At 47.5% G+C, this 15,552-nt stretch overlaps 1 protein-coding gene across 1 annotated transcript in view; it reads left to right on the top strand.

Moving 5' to 3' along the window:
* The first annotated feature begins 1,477 nt into the window (after positions 1–1,477).
* Positions 1,478–15,552, top strand: part of LOC144600725 (diacylglycerol kinase eta) — a 102,180-nt gene continuing 88,105 nt past the window's right edge. Inside the window, exon 1 of the mRNA XM_078412648.1 lies at positions 1,478–1,754. Coding sequence (XP_078268774.1) covers positions 1,611–1,754 — 144 coding nt within the window. The 5' untranslated portion in view covers positions 1,478–1,610. The remainder of the gene's footprint in view (positions 1,755–15,552) is intronic.

Here is a 15,552-nt window from a genome sequence, read left to right as displayed (position 1 = left end):
GGTGAAGGCAGGAGAATGGGGTTAGGAGATAGATCAGCCATGATTGAATGGTAGAGTAGACCTGAATGGCCGTATGGCCTAATTCTGCTCCTATCACATGACCTTATGATTGATTTAAAGTTGCAGCATGGAGAAAGGCCCACCAAGTCCAAGCCGACCACCCGTTCACACTTTCTCATCCACTCCCTACATGCTAGGAGTATTCTTACAGAGCTAGATTTCCTCCCATGCTCCTGAACCATGGAGAAGACAGGCCTCGTCTACACATTCTCTCATCGCTCTTCACCGCAGGAAGCGGTCTATTTATCTTCACTGCCCTCCACTGCAACTAGAGTGGCACGGCTGGTACAGGTCACAGCACCAGAGACCCGAGTTCGACCATGACCCCGGGTGCTGTCTGCTTGGAGTTTCAATGTTCTCTCTGTGATCGCGTGGGTTTCCTCTGGGTGCTCCAGTCTCCTCCCACATCCCAAAGCCATGCAGGTTTATAGGTTAATTTGCCCTTTGTAAATTCCCCTAAATGGGTCGGGGGTGGATGTGAAAGTGGGACAACTTAGACCTCGTGTGAACGGGTGATTCACGGTCAGAAGTGACTCGATGGGCCGAAGAGTCTGTTTCCACGCCGTATCTCCAAAACTAAAATATATCATTTTTTAGATGAGGAAATCAAAACTGTAGGAAATATTCCAAGTGCAGTCTCACCAGAGCTCTGTGTAATTGAGTCAGTCCAGAAACAGGCTCTTTGGTCCACTGGGCCAACCTATAATCCTGTGTTTGCCCCATAGCCCTCCAAACCTTCCCTCTCCTGGATAGACACAAAATGCTGGAGTAACTCAGGTTCCTCAGACTGAAGGGTCTCAACCCGAAACGTCACCTATTCCTTCTCTCCGGAGATGCTGCCTGACCTGCTGAGTTACTCCAGCTTTTTGTGTCTACCCGATTTAAACCTGCATCTGCAGCTCTTTCCTACACCTTTGCTCTCCAGGTACCATCCAAATGTGTTTTAAATGATGTTATTGTACCTGCCTTAATACGTCCTCTGGCAGCTCATTCCATAAACCCACCAGATATACCCTCTTTGTGAAAAAGTTGCCCCTCGGGTTCCCAATTAAATGTTTCCCCCCTTAAACCCACGCCCTCGAGTTCTTGATTCCGCTCCTCTGGGGAATAAATAAAAACCGAGAGGGGTTTCTATGTCCACCGACGGTGCCCGACCTGCTGAGCATTTCTGAGCACGTTCTGTTTATATTCCTGTAGAATCCTCTCACCAAGTGACACCAGATTGTCAACTGTGCTAAATACAGCGCAGGTATTCCTGGCGTTGACTACGCGACAACATTGCACGGATTCACCCCCCCCCCCCCCCCCCCCCCCTCTCTCTCTCTCTGTGTCTCTGAAGCCTGGAACATGTGAAAAAAAAGCTGTTTGCTCTTCACACATCCGCATGCTGCAGAGAGACAGACGGAGAGAGAGAGAGAGAGAGAGAGAGGGCGAGCCCGCAGTCAGCGACCAACGGCGGCTGCAGCGAGATCGCAGCGGACTGCAACACACGTGCCCGCCTCCGCAGTGCCCCTCGCCCGCAGGCGTGCGGGTACCGAGCGCTGCCGGGCATGGCTCACAAACTGCACCCGGACATGTGCCTCTCCCGGGACAACCCCGACGTGGGCGACGAGTCCTCGGACAGCGAAGGGGAACAGGATGATCCGCAGAAGCTGATCCGCAAAGTCTCCACCTCCGGACAGATCCGCAGCAAGGTAGGGGGTAGGGGGTAGGTGGAGGGGTAGGGGTAGGGGTAGGGGTAGGGGTAGGGGTAGGGGGTAGGGGGTAGGGGGTAGGGGTAGGGGGTAGGTGGAGGGGTAGTAGGGGGCGGGGGCAGGGGTATGGGTAGGCATTGAGGTAAGGGATGGGGCGGGGCGGGGGTAGGGGGTGGGGGCAGTGGTAGGGGAGGGGTAGTGGTTGGGGTAGGGGTTAGGGTAGGGGCCGAGGGAGGGGAGGTGGGGAGAGGAGGGGTGGGGGCGGGCTGGTGGGGAGGGGGTCCTGGTACAATGTTCTCGGTACCCCAGCTACAGGGATGCGGCCGCGGGCAGCGACAGGTGCCAACTTGTTGAGCCTTTGGATGTGCATCGTCTCCGCACTGTGGTGCACGGGGGGGGGGGGGCGGTTGGAGATGGGGAGAGAGAGGGGGGGAGAGAGGGAGCGGGAGAGAGAGAGAGGGGGAGAGAGAGGGAGAGAGAGAGAGAGAGAGGGAGAGAGAGAGGGGAGAGAGAGAGAGGGAGAGAGAGGAGTAGAGAGAGGGGTGAGGGGCGAGGGTGGGGGTGTAGTGTGGCGGGAGAGGACAGGCAGAGAGCGGGCAAGGAGACGGAGATTCCGGGTGTGCGGATGTAAGGGCAAAGAGAGGAGAGACTCTATACAGGGATGGACTGATGGCAGAGGCTGGGGGAGATTAGAAGGTATCACATACACATGCACACATTTGTGTGTGTGTGGAGAGAGGGGACACGAGAGCAGAGGAGGACGTGGTCAAAGGGACAGATTTAGGGGCTAGGGAGAGTACAGGGAAAGGGGGAAAGGAAAAGGCGGGGACATAGAGATGGAGCAGAGGCAGAAACGGCCATAGAGAGAATGAGTTAGACAGAGGGTGGAGATTGGCAGAGGCAGGAGGGAACAGAGAGATAAATAACATAGGGCACAGCCAGAGAGAGGGGAGAATTGGTCAGGGTGGTTGGTGTCAGGGGCGGAGTGGTATTGAGGGTGACGGGAGGGGGGGGGAGCTTTGACCGTTTGACCGGCCGCAGATCCTGGGCAGCCGGGCTAGAACAGGCGAGTACAGGTGGTGGTGCACTGTGCGTGTGAGAGAGAGAGAGTGTCTCTGTGTGCGTGTGCATGTGAGTGTGGATGTGAGAGGGAAAATGTGAGTATGTAAGTGAGTGTGTTTTTGTGCATGTGAGTGTGTATGTGAGCGTGTGTGTACGTATGTGTGTGCGTGTCTGTCTGTGCGTTCACAAATGTGTGGGTGGATGTGTGTGTACACAATTGTGTGTGTGTGTGTGTGTGTGTGTGTACACATTTGTGTGTGTGTGTGTGTGTGTGTGTGTACACAGTTGTGTGGGTGTGTGTGTGTACACGTGTGTGTGGGTGTGTGTGTACACATTTGTGTGGGTGTGTGTGGGTGTGTGTGTGTACACACATGTGTGTGAGTGTGGGTGTGTGTGTACACATGGGTGTGGATGTGTGTGTACACATTTGTGTGAGTGTGGGTGTGTGTGTACACATGTGTGTGAATGTGGGTGTGTGTGTGTACACATGTGTGGGTGTGGGTGTGTGTGTACACATGTGTGGGTGTGTGTACACATGTGTGAGTGTGGGTGTGTGTACACATTTGTGTGTGGGTCTGTGTGTACACATGTGAGTGAGTGTGGGTGTGTGTGTACACATGTGTGTGGGTGTGTGTGTACACATGTGTGTGAGTGTGGGTGTGTGTGTGTGTACACATGTGGGTGTGTGTGTACACATGTGTGTGAGTGTGTACACATGTGTGTGGGTGTGAGTGTGTGCGTACACATTTGTGTGAGTGTGGGTGTGTGTGTACTCTTGTGTGTGGGTGTGTGTGTACACGTGTATGTGGGTGTGTGTGTGAGTGTGGGTGGGTGTGTGTACACATGTGTGTGAGTGTGGGTGTGTGTGTACTCATGTGTGTGGGTATGTGTGTACACGTGTATGTGGGTGTGTGTGTACACATGTGTGAGTGTGGGTGGGTGTGTGTACACATGTGTGTGAGTGTGGGTGTGTGTGTACACATGTATGTGGGTGTGTGCGTACACATGTGTGGGTGTGTGTGTGTGTGTGAGTGAAGGATTGTGGCCGTCTGCCTGTACTGGGGTTTACATAATCAGGGTCAGAGTGAAAGAAGCTGTGAGACGTATCAGATGTCAGCGGCGCCAGGTTGAAGCAGCAGGCAGGCGTGTGTGGAGACCCGAGCAGGTACTCACAGTAACGCTGACAAACAGCAGACCCATCCCGCACATGGGTCCTGACCACATGGCTCACTACAGTCGTCCACGCTCGCACAGTCCAGGCCTGTATGTGTCCCAGTCCCACCAACGTGGTTGAGTATTAACTGCCTCCTCCATTCAGGGGCAACAACGATTGGGACATAAATGCCAGTCATGTACACACTGAGAACAAATCAATTAAAAATAACTGGTCTTCTCTCTGAAGAAGGGTCTCGATCCGAAACGTCACCCATTCCTTCTCTCCAGAGATGCTGCCTGACCCTGCTGAGTTACTCCAGCATTTTGTGTCTACCTTCGATTTAAACCAGCACCTGCAGTTTTTTTTCCTACACAATTAAAAATAACTCGTGCATGGATTGAACCAATGCACCCTTTTTGCCAAACACGCATGTGCACACACACACACATGTGCACACACACACGTGCACACACACATGTGCACACACACACATGTGCACACACACACACACATGTGTGCGCACACACACACATGTGCACACACACACGTGCACTCACACACACAGAGTAGATGCAAGTGCATGTGCACCCTCTCTGCCTCACACACACACACGTGTGCACACACACGCACATCAGATAGAAGTGCACCCTCTCGGCCTAACACACGCATGCACACACAGACAGTAGCTTCAAGGGAGCACTGGAGGACAGAAATGGACACAATTATGACTTAAAAAAAACATTTGGGTGGACATGTGAATAAGAAAGGTTTAGAGGGATATGGACCATGTGCAGGCAAATGGGACTAGCCCAGAATGACAACTTGGTTAGCATGGATAGGGAGGCTGAAGGGCCTGTTTCTGTGTTGGTGATGAATGACATACATGTACACACACACACACATACTAATACCTGATCCACTCACACCGAAGGGCCGAATGGCCTCCTCCTGCACCTATTGTCTATTGTCTAAACTGACCGCTATACTAACTCATACTAAAACTGACCATCATCTGCCTTCACAGTAAAACTGGTCATAAATGGGTTTAAATGGTGAACAGTTGTTCCTTTAGTAAAGTGCCTTTGTGCACAGGTCAGGCAGTGGCATCCTTCATTAGCTTTCTGTCAGGAAGGTTCATCCACGTTCCAGTGTGGACGCTGCCAATGCCACTCTCTTTCCACCAGGAGCACGCAGGGTATTAATCCGTTACTCACGGTCCTTGGGCATCATTCCTGATCCCTCAGACCAGAGGGACTGGGACACAGATCATGTCCCTTCTGACTCAGAGGAGCCGAGGCTCATTCTGATACTGGCAGCTAGTAATTACAAGCCACACATACACTGATCTTAGCAACGGCAGTCAAAGTAGAGGACTGGTGTTTAGCAGATGAATCACCGACAACAGACCCTTCCATGTGAGACCAACCTCTTGCTCCAGTGCGGCAAAGAAATGTGCTGACATTAAATCATCTCTGCGTGACTACTTTGTGCTCCGTAGGTCTGAGAAATTATAGGTTAAAATGCATTGTGCATAAGGGCATGATGCTTGCATGTGTGTTAGGTGCTGAGCATTAAGAATAATTCCATAGGTTTAGGTTTATCACTGTCACGAATACCAAGCTACATGGGAAAAAAAGCACTGTTTTGCATGCTATCAAATCAGATCAGATAATACTCCACATAAATACAATCAAGTCAAACTCAAGTACAAAAGGCAGAGCAAAGTGATGCAGCGGTAGTGTTGCTATCTCATAGAAGTTCGTTCCTGACCTTGGCTGCTGCCTATATAGAGATTTACGTTCTCCCTGTGACCATGCAGGTTTTCTCCGGGTGCTCCGGTTTCCTACCACATCCCAAAAAGTTGTAGGTTTGTAGGCTAATTGGCTTTTGCAAATGGTCTTTAGTGCGTCGGATAGAGCTAGTGTACGGGTGATCACTGGTTGATGCGGACTCGATAGGCCGATGGACCTATTTCCATGCTGCATCTCTAATCTAAACTAAGCTAAAGCAAAGGGGAAGATACAGAGTGCAGAATATAGCCCTGGCAAGGTAAAACTGGCTCTCAAGTCCTGGCAATGTAAATCTTCTCTGCACTCTTTCCAGCTCAATGGCAGCTGCTATGAAGTGCAGAATGGATAAACGCAGAACTCAGAAAACAAAAGAAAGAAAGATCTTCTTGGGGGAGTATAACATTCGTTTGAGTTGGGATGAGCAATTTATCTGATTTTTGAGTGTTGATACCCTTCTGAAGTGGATGGAAGAATTATTTTCCGTTATAATGCACCCAGAACCAACTAAAGAGAATTGGTATTGATTAATGGACGACTGTAATGCTCTAGGAGGATTTATTTAACAGCGATGTGATATGCTTAAAAGGATGAAACTTGAAGCAGCTAAGATGTTTATGTAAACGTGACTTTCAGATTGCAGTTTGGTTTAGTTTAGTTCAGAGATACAACATGTAGACATGCCCATCGGCCCACCGAGTCCACGCTGATCATCAATTACCTGCACACTATCGCATCCTAAACACATGGGTAATTTTACAGAAGCCAATGAACCTACAGACCCGCACATCTTTGGAAAGTGAGAGGAAGCCGGTGCATGGAAAAACCCCACATGATCACAGGGGGAACATGCAAACTCCACACAGGTTCTGCTGCAGTTGTACAGGGCCTTGGTGAGACCGCACCTGGAGTATTGTGTGCAGTTTTGGTCTCCTAACCTGAGGAAAGACGTTCTTGCCTTAGAGGGAGTACAGAGAAGGTTCACCAGATTGATCCCTGGGATGGCGGGACTTACATATGAGGAAAGACTAGATAGACTAGGCTTGTACTCGCTGGAATTTAGAAGACTGAGGGAGGATCTTATAGAAACATATAAAATTCTTAAGGGGTTGGAGAGGCTAGATGCGGGAAAATTGTTCCCGATGTTGGGGGAGTCCAGAACCAGGGGTCACAGCTTAAGGATAAGGGGGAAGTCTTTTAGGACCGAGATGAGAAAACATTTCTTCACACAGAGAGTGGTGAGTCTGTGGAATTCTCTGCCACAGAAGGTAGTTGAGGCCAGTTCATTGGCTATATTTAAGAGGGAGTTAGATGTGGCCCTTTTTGCTAAAGGGATCAGGGGGTATGGAGAGAAGGCAGGTACAGGCTACTGAGCTGAATGATCAGCCATGATCATATTGAATGGCGGTGCAGGCTCGAAGGGCCGAATGGCCTACTCCTGCACCTATTTTCTATGTTTTCTATGTTTTCTATCTAGTCAGGATTGAACCAAGTGTCTGTCCAGACGACAAACTCCAATTGTGAAAGTTCAGGATGGCCACAAATAATTTGCTACAAGACAGAAACAATTTAAAGGGCAAAGATAAGACAATCAGTTGCTGAAAGTAGAACAGTCACTGATGACCAAAGCATGTAAGGGACAACATCAAAGGAAGAAAGGTTCAAAGATAAAAGCTAGCTGGAATCCAGGCAACTGAAAAATGCAAAGAATATCTCAAGGTGATAACACAGGGAAAGATCTTTGAAAACAAACTTGCAAGGTGTGTAAAAATCAATGCAAAAGATGTTTAGAAGAATATTGGTTAATAGCGGCAATAAAGAGTATGGATTCAAAGTCTCAGCTGCCATATACAATGGTGATATTCTCAGTCTGGGTGGAAGCATTAAATTTCAGAGATATTAATAGATTGAACAAATAGAAAAATCTATGGCAAATGGATTTCAGTGTTGGCAAACGTAGATCTGAATACTGAATACATTCTGGATGGGGAAATTCTAAATACATAGGGATCTGTGGAGATTTTTGAGTAAAATAAATGATAATAATTTATTGGACAGATACATGATGTAAGCAGAGGCTGTTTGTGTTTCACAAGTGATGTTGATGTCCTATATGGGGACCGGGAGCAGAGGTTTAGCAAAGTGGGATTGGGGTGAGAAGGGGATGGATCTCATGTTACGGAATAAGAATAGCAGAATCAGATTAGATTCGAATAGACACAAAAAGTTGGAGTAACTCAGTGGGACAGGCAGCATCTCTGGGGAGAAGGAATAGGTGACATTTTGGGTCAAGAAAGGTCGCGACTCGAAACATCACCCATTCCTACTCTCCAGAGATGCTGCCTGTCCCGCTAAGTTACTCCAGCTTTTTGTGTCTATTTTAGGTTTAAACCAGCACTTGCAGTTCCTTCCTTCACATTAGATTAGAATAGATTAGATCCACTTATTGTCATACCCACCAGGGTGCAATGAAATTCTTTGTTCACATGAAGCTCACAGAGTAAACAGTATTCAGACAGTAATGATTCACACAACACTAAATGCAATGACATGTTGCAGATGTTTTCTCAGTATGTTGAATTCCTCTTGTTATTTGGACATGTATATTATCCCAGATGCAGTTCTTCTCAACAATAAATTTACGGGAGATGTGGTCCGTGTCAACAATTCCTTCCAATCATTTGTGCCATCTCTTCCTTCATGGGTGTAAGAAACATCTTTAAACATGAAGCACTTATGGACATGCAGTTGACTGGTCCTTGGGATGGGCATTTCACAGTTTGGGAAACATGCCTGTGACACCCTCTGTAGACGTGGTCCATCTGGACCCTGGAAAACCACCCAGGACCCTGCTTCCTCCCAACACATGAGTGCCATCAATTGCCTGACCTTTTACTCTGAAGACCGAATGAAAGCTTCCTTTATCAAAGCATAGAATGAATGAAATAACGTGTCTTTACAGTGCCAGGTTCCCTAAGAGCTTATGGCTTGCAAAATACTTTTCAAATGTGGTCAACTGTTCAGCTGGCAGGCAAGCTGCAGATATCAGAATCCCTTAGATAGTAAAGAACGAGCAGTTTGTGCAAAGGATGTGATTGATAAATAATGGTCAGCTCAGTGTTGTCTGAAGTTGGATCTCGACCAAAAACGTCACCTATTTCTTTTCTCCAGAGTTGCTGCCTGACCCGCTGAGTTACTCCAGCACTCTGTGAAACTTCACCTATCCATGTTCTGCAGAGATGCTGCCTGACCCGCTGAGTTACTCCAACACTCTGTGAAACGTCACCTATCCATATTCTGCAGAGATGCTGCCTGACCCGCTGAGTTACTCCAACACTCTGTGAAACGTCACCTATCCATATTCTGCAGAGATGCTGCCTGACCCGCTGAGTTACTCCAGCACTCTGTGTCTATCTTCAGCATTGATTGTTGTTATTTATTTGATCGTGCGCTGTCGGCAATTCTTGTCTGCCCCTTACTGCCTGGAGATGGAAAAGACAAATAAGACTTGACAACATCCCTCAAAACCGTCAATGATCCAATTTAATCACACCTGCAACACAGTTTCTCTGAATAGACACTGTACAGGGTTGATTAGAATTTGCGCCCAAATTAGCAGAATTCGCCTGAAACCCAGTCCTTTTAATTTCAAGGTTAGAATGACCTCACTGAAGTAGACTTGCATCTATTGCAATCCATATGGAATTCCGCTGAAAGTAATATGGATACAGGATCCATGAATCTTTCCAGATAAAACAGAATTACGCACAAAAGGAAAGACTGGAGGAATTCCCGAGGTAAGGCAGCATCTGTCGAGGGGTAGTTAGCATGCAATTAAAGCTGTTCACTGTAACTCGGTACATGTGACAATTAACTAAAACTGAACTGAGGGGATGGACAAACAACGTTTCAGTTTGGAAACTTTCTTCAGACCCAAAGTGGTGTCTATCCATTTCTCCTCCACAGATGCTGCCTGACCTGCTGTGTTCCCCCAGCATTTTGCTTTTTACTCAAGATTCCAGCATCTGCATTCTCTCATGTCTCCAAAACAGAATTGGATCTGTGGTGAAACACCATGAAATACTGAATATGAAGCTTTACAGGGAGATGGGCCAAATGCAGGCAATTGGAGCGAGCTTTGATGGGGCACCTTGGTTTTCATGGGCAAGGTGTGCTGAAGGCCCTGTTTCTATGCTGTATGACTCTCATGAATAGTTCTCAGTACTTGGTTTAGTTTTATTGTAAATAGGCCATTTACATTGTGATGAGCTTTGCACGTCAGGACAGAGAAACAAAAGGCAAATGCTGCACCACAAAGTAGGTGATAACATCAGCACTGCTCAGGCAAAGGAACAGGCTCCTCACGAGAAGGGGAGGTCTGCTGTAGGCCTTCAACCCTCCTCCCCCCCCCCCCCCTCCACCCTCCTGGGGAAGTGCAAGTCATTTGTTGTGGTTTACTGTTGATTGTCTTTTATAATCTATTGTCTATTGTCTAATCAATTTCATCATTTGATTTTTTTTACAATGGTCTGCTGATCATTTTCACAAAGTAGCTGCAGAACGTTCACACATGTGTCAAGTCTTGGCCAAACCCTTTGCCATTTCAGCCTATTCATCCCACCACCTAGTCCAGCCTCCCGTTCCTTACACTCTCCAGGTTTCTCCCAGCCACAGGGTGCTAACTTGTAGCGTGTTTACGAGGATCACATGCATTTTCAGCTCAGAGCTAGTCTAATATACTGGTGATCACACTCAGGATGAAAGAAGGGTCTCGACCCGAAATGTCACCCATTCCTTCTCTCCAGTGATGCTGCCTGACCCGCTGAGTTATTCCAGCTTTTTGTGTCTACACTCAGGATGAATCTCCATTTGCTCTGTGTCATTCCACCCACATCCCTCCCTCTGGCTTTACATTTCACTCCTATCCTTATCTGATACACTCTTGCCTCCTTTTCACCTCCCGCCTTTGTCCACATTTGACATGAGACCAGCCGATCAGTGTTCAGGACAGACATGTTCAAGTAAGGCACAGGGAAAGAATGTTACGGTGAGGGAACTTTGGATGATGAATGAGCTTGCAACTTTGGTCAAGGAAGCATATGTAATGGTTAGGAAGATAAAATCAGACAGGGTCTTTGAGGAATATAAAGAAAGCAGGAAAGAGGGAACAGAGATTACAATGCAAAAGATCTGGCGAAAATGTTTGTTGATCCACTGCTGATTATCTAACAAATAGACCAACGATGTAGTTAGTGTCTGTGGCGAGTTCAAGATAAGTTGGTGCAAGACAAGTCGATATGAAGCAAAGTCGACATTGCATGATTTGAGTTATTCAGCAGATTTCTGCAATGGTTATTGTCATTGAGTCATACAGCATGGAAATAGGTCCTCCGTGCTGACCAAGGTGCCCCATCTAAACTGGTCCCATGTGCCCATGTTTGATCCATATCCCTCTTAGCCTTTCCCATCCATGTACCTGTCAAACATGTCTTTTAAATCTGTCTGAACTATCTCCTCTGGCAATGGTGTGTGTCACAACTTGAAATAATACTGGAGCAATAAGCTGGGCAGCAATGCTGGCTCATAGTGTTGTAAACAATGAGAGATCATAGCAACATGTACATCTGCAGTGATGCAGAAACGCTGTGCAGTGCTGAAGAGATGGAAAGGTTGAAGAGTTTTATCACATAATCAGTTAGCAAACGGAGTGATCATTTCAGCCGCTCAGTGGCAGAGGGTGAGCTGGGCCAGGTTCAGGATCTCTGGCACACAGCTGGATGCTGCCTTGGGCATTTGATCGGGTGTTGTTGTGAAGGACAGATGTGCTGGATTGTGCTGCAGTACGTTTTTTGTCTGAACCAGTCTTCTCCGTACACTAGGATGTTAATTGTTACATGCAAAGCCTTGTTGTTGGAAAGCTGCAATTACCACCCTCACACTCTGTAATTTGTCTCCAATTTAACACGAGTGCTGGTAAAGGATGATCGTGGATTATTCTTGGCTTGGATTTCCAGTCATTTTATTCCAGTTGGTCTTCCTGCTAAATCACCTGAGTTGTTGTTGTAATGATTGCATCTGTGCCCGATGCAGGCAAGTGTGAATGGAGCGAGTTAAATCACTGGCTGCCTCACAAGAGCCACATGGTGTCTTGTACCTGCAGGAGAGCCATTGTAGCTGCCAGTGATTCTTCAAACAGATAGTATACTCAGTCTGAAGAAGGGTCTCGACCTGAAACGTCACCCATTCCTTCTCTCCCGAGATGCTGCCTGACCTGCTGAGTTACTCCAGCATTTTGTGAATAAATAGTATACAAGGATAATGTGTGTCGTGGGGCACCCCGTGCTGCATGACTCGATGACTATGACCATTGCAGAAATCCGATGAGTGAATCAACTCATTTGATGCCAACTTTATGTCACATTGACTTATGACAGCAGAGGATTTGTGGACAAAGTGAGAATCACCTGAGATGCAACAAGAGGTTACAGGTATTCCAACGGCAATGTAACTCACCTCAGGCAAGCTTGCACCCCTCCCCACTCCCTCTCCTTTACGTTAAACTCACCCAACACCCACCACATCATCATTCCGTGGGAAAGAAAACTGCAGATGCTGGTTTTAATCAAAGGTCGACACAAAATGCTGGAGTAACTCAGCGGGTCAGGCAGCATCTCTGGAGAGAAGGAATGGGTGACATTTCGGGACAAAAGAAGTGTCTCGACCCGAAACGTCACCCATTCCTTCTCTCCAGAGATGCTGCCTGACCCGCTGAGTTACTCCAGCATTTTGTGTCTAACATCATCACTGTGGATCACTGCAGGTGACGTCAGTTACATTACGTGTGTTGAATGACCAAAGGCAGGTCTTCACACAGTCAGGAATGCCGTCTGCTCTGTACAGCTGCAGCCTGATTCATCTGGCCAGCGTTCAATTTCCCCAATACCAGCAAGTTATAGATGGGCCAAGTGTAGATGGGTTGCACTTTCACAGACCCTTGCAAGCCTCACTCTCCTCAATACGCTGGCAGACCCTGAGGAAGATGTGATCCAATCCATCCAAACAGATAAGACCAACTTTGTGAAATCACACAATGGTAGGGCAGCACTGTGGCACAGCTGGCAGAGCCACTGCCTCACAGCGCCAGAGACCCGTGTTCCATCCTGACCTCAGGTGCTGTCTGTGTGGAGTTTGCATGTTCTCCCTGTGACCGTGTGGGTTTCTTCCAGGTGCCCCGGTTTCCTCCCACATTGTAAAGATGTGTGGGTTTGTAGGTTAACTGCCCCTCTGTAAATTGCCCCTCGTGTGTAGGGAGTGGATGTGAATTCGTGATGACAAAGAACCAGTGTGAACGGTCGATGTGACCTTGGTGGGCAGAAGGGACTTTTCCATGCTGTATCTTTCAATCAATCAACTTTTTCAGTCAGAGAGTTGTGAATCTGTGGAATTCTCTGCCTCAGAAGGCAGTGGAGGCCAATTGTCTGAATGCATTCAAGAGAGCTGGATAGAGCTCTTAAGGATAGCGGAGTCAGGGGGTATGGGGAGAAGGCAGGAACGGGGTACTGATTGAGAATGATCAGCCATGATCGCATTGAATGGTGGTGCTGGCTCAAAGGGCCGAATGGCCTCCTCCTGCACCTATTGTCTATTGTCTAATCAAATCCTTACAAACAGATAAGCGTAACATTTTGTAAACAAGGTGATTTTGGAAATTGCGCGATGCAGTCAGACAGGATGCTTCAGGAACTCCTTCCTGAAAACCATGCGAGGTGATCAAGCAGGAGAATTTCAGCTTTGCTTTACTGCCTGTGAGAAGCAGATCCCAACTTGCTTTTATCCTTGCAGCTTGGGAGATTTGAGTTGTGGAATGTTGCAATACTGGGTAAAAGTGATAATGCCATGTGAATATTGACTGATTGAATGAAAGATACATCATGGAAAAGCCCTTCGGCCCACTGAGTCTATGCCATCCATCACTTGCACTAATTCTATATTATCCCAGTCCCTACACTCTAGGGGCAATTTACAGAGGCCAATTCTCCGACAAACCCCCATGTCTTTGGGATTGCATGGCAGATGCAATATAATGTGGATAAATATGAGGTTATCCACTTTGGCGGCAAGAACAGGAAAGCAGAGTATTACCTGAATGGTGGCCAATTAGGAAAAGGGGAGATGCAACGTGATCTGGGTGTCATGGTGCACCAGTCATTGAAAGCAAGCGTGCAGGTGCAGCAGGCAGTGAAGAAAGCGAATGGTATGTTAGCATTCATAGCAAGAGGATTTGAGTATAGGAGCAGGGAGGTTCTGCTGCAGTTGTACAGGGCCTTGGTGAGACCGCACCTGGAGTATTGTGTACAGTTTTGGTCTCCTAATCTGAGGAAAGACATTCTAGCCTTAGAGGGAGTACAGAGAAGGTTCACCAGATTGATCCCTGGGATGGCAGGACTTTCATATGAAGAAAGACTGGATAGACTAGGCTTATACTCGCTGGAATTTAGAAGACTGAGGGGGGATCTTATTGAAACATATAAAATTCTTAAGGGGTTGGAGAGGCTAGATGCAGGAAGATTGTTCCCGATGTTGGGGAAGTCCAGAACCAGGGGTCACAGCTTAAGGATAAGGGGGAAGTCTTTTAGGACCGAGATGAGAAAACATTTCTTCACACAGAGAGTGGTGAGTCTGTGGAATTCTCTGCCACAGAAGGTAGTTGAGGCCAGTTCATTGGCTATATTTAAGAGGGAGTTAGATGTGGCCCTTGTGGCTAAAGGGATCAGGGGGTATGGAGAGAAGGCAGGTACAAGTTACTGAGCTGGATGATCAGCTATGATCATATTGAATGGCGGTGCAGGCTCAAAGGGCCGAATGGCCTACTCCTGCACCTATTTTCTATGTTTCTATGTGAGAGGGACCCATGGTGGGGTCCCATACGGTCACTGAGACAACGTGCAAACTCCACACAGACAGTACCCGAGGTCAGTATTGAACCCGGATCTCTGGTGCTCCGGTGCTGGCTAGAGCAGCTCAACTCTGCTGCCCTGTTAATCTGACTCTCTTTGTGGTTAAGATATTGTTTTTTCTCCACATTCTTTCATTCACCTGCTTGTATTCCTGGCGATCAGCTGCCCAGGACCAACCTTGACCCAGAGGGTGCAGTGCTACTGGGTCTGCCGGCTGGTACCGGAGACCCTACTCCTGCGATCTCCACCCCTGCCTCGTCCATCAGCCCTCCAAACATTCAACCATAGCTCTGTCACCTCCCGACTCAGTCACATCAACTGATATCCATTCAGAATGGTTCTAATATGGTGAACCTGGAATTCATTGCCACAGGCAGCTGTGGAGGCCGTCTTTGAGTATTTTTAAAGCAGATTGACAGATTATTCTGCAGGAGAATGGGGTTGAGAGGAAAAGATACATCGGCCATGATTGAATGGTGGATTAGACTGGATGGGTCAACTGGCCTAATTCTGCTCCTATGACTTATGAACATGAATATATTGATGCCACCTATAATGCATTGTATCTTTGAATGGAATGAATCTCCCAATGTGGCTTTTTAGAAGAAGTTTCTATAGCCGTGTTGTGGTATCCCTTTTTAAACTTGGATTGTTATTAATGCACTTTCATCATTCAGAAATTCTACCTTTTATTGATCTGACTGCCGCTCATTCAATGCCAACAGCATTAAGGAAGGTAACATTTATCTTGCAGGAGTCTAATGTCAAGATTAAAGATATACTCGGGTGGATTGAGTCATAAGGTGATGGTCCCAGCTGACTCTGTATTAATAACA

Source organism: Rhinoraja longicauda, chromosome 15 (genome assembly GCF_053455715.1).
Source record: "Rhinoraja longicauda isolate Sanriku21f chromosome 15, sRhiLon1.1, whole genome shotgun sequence".
NCBI lineage: Eukaryota > Metazoa > Chordata > Chondrichthyes > Rajiformes > Arhynchobatidae > Rhinoraja > Rhinoraja longicauda.
The sequence above is the reverse complement of the archived record's forward strand: the minus strand, read 5'-3'. Positions and strand labels throughout refer to the sequence as shown.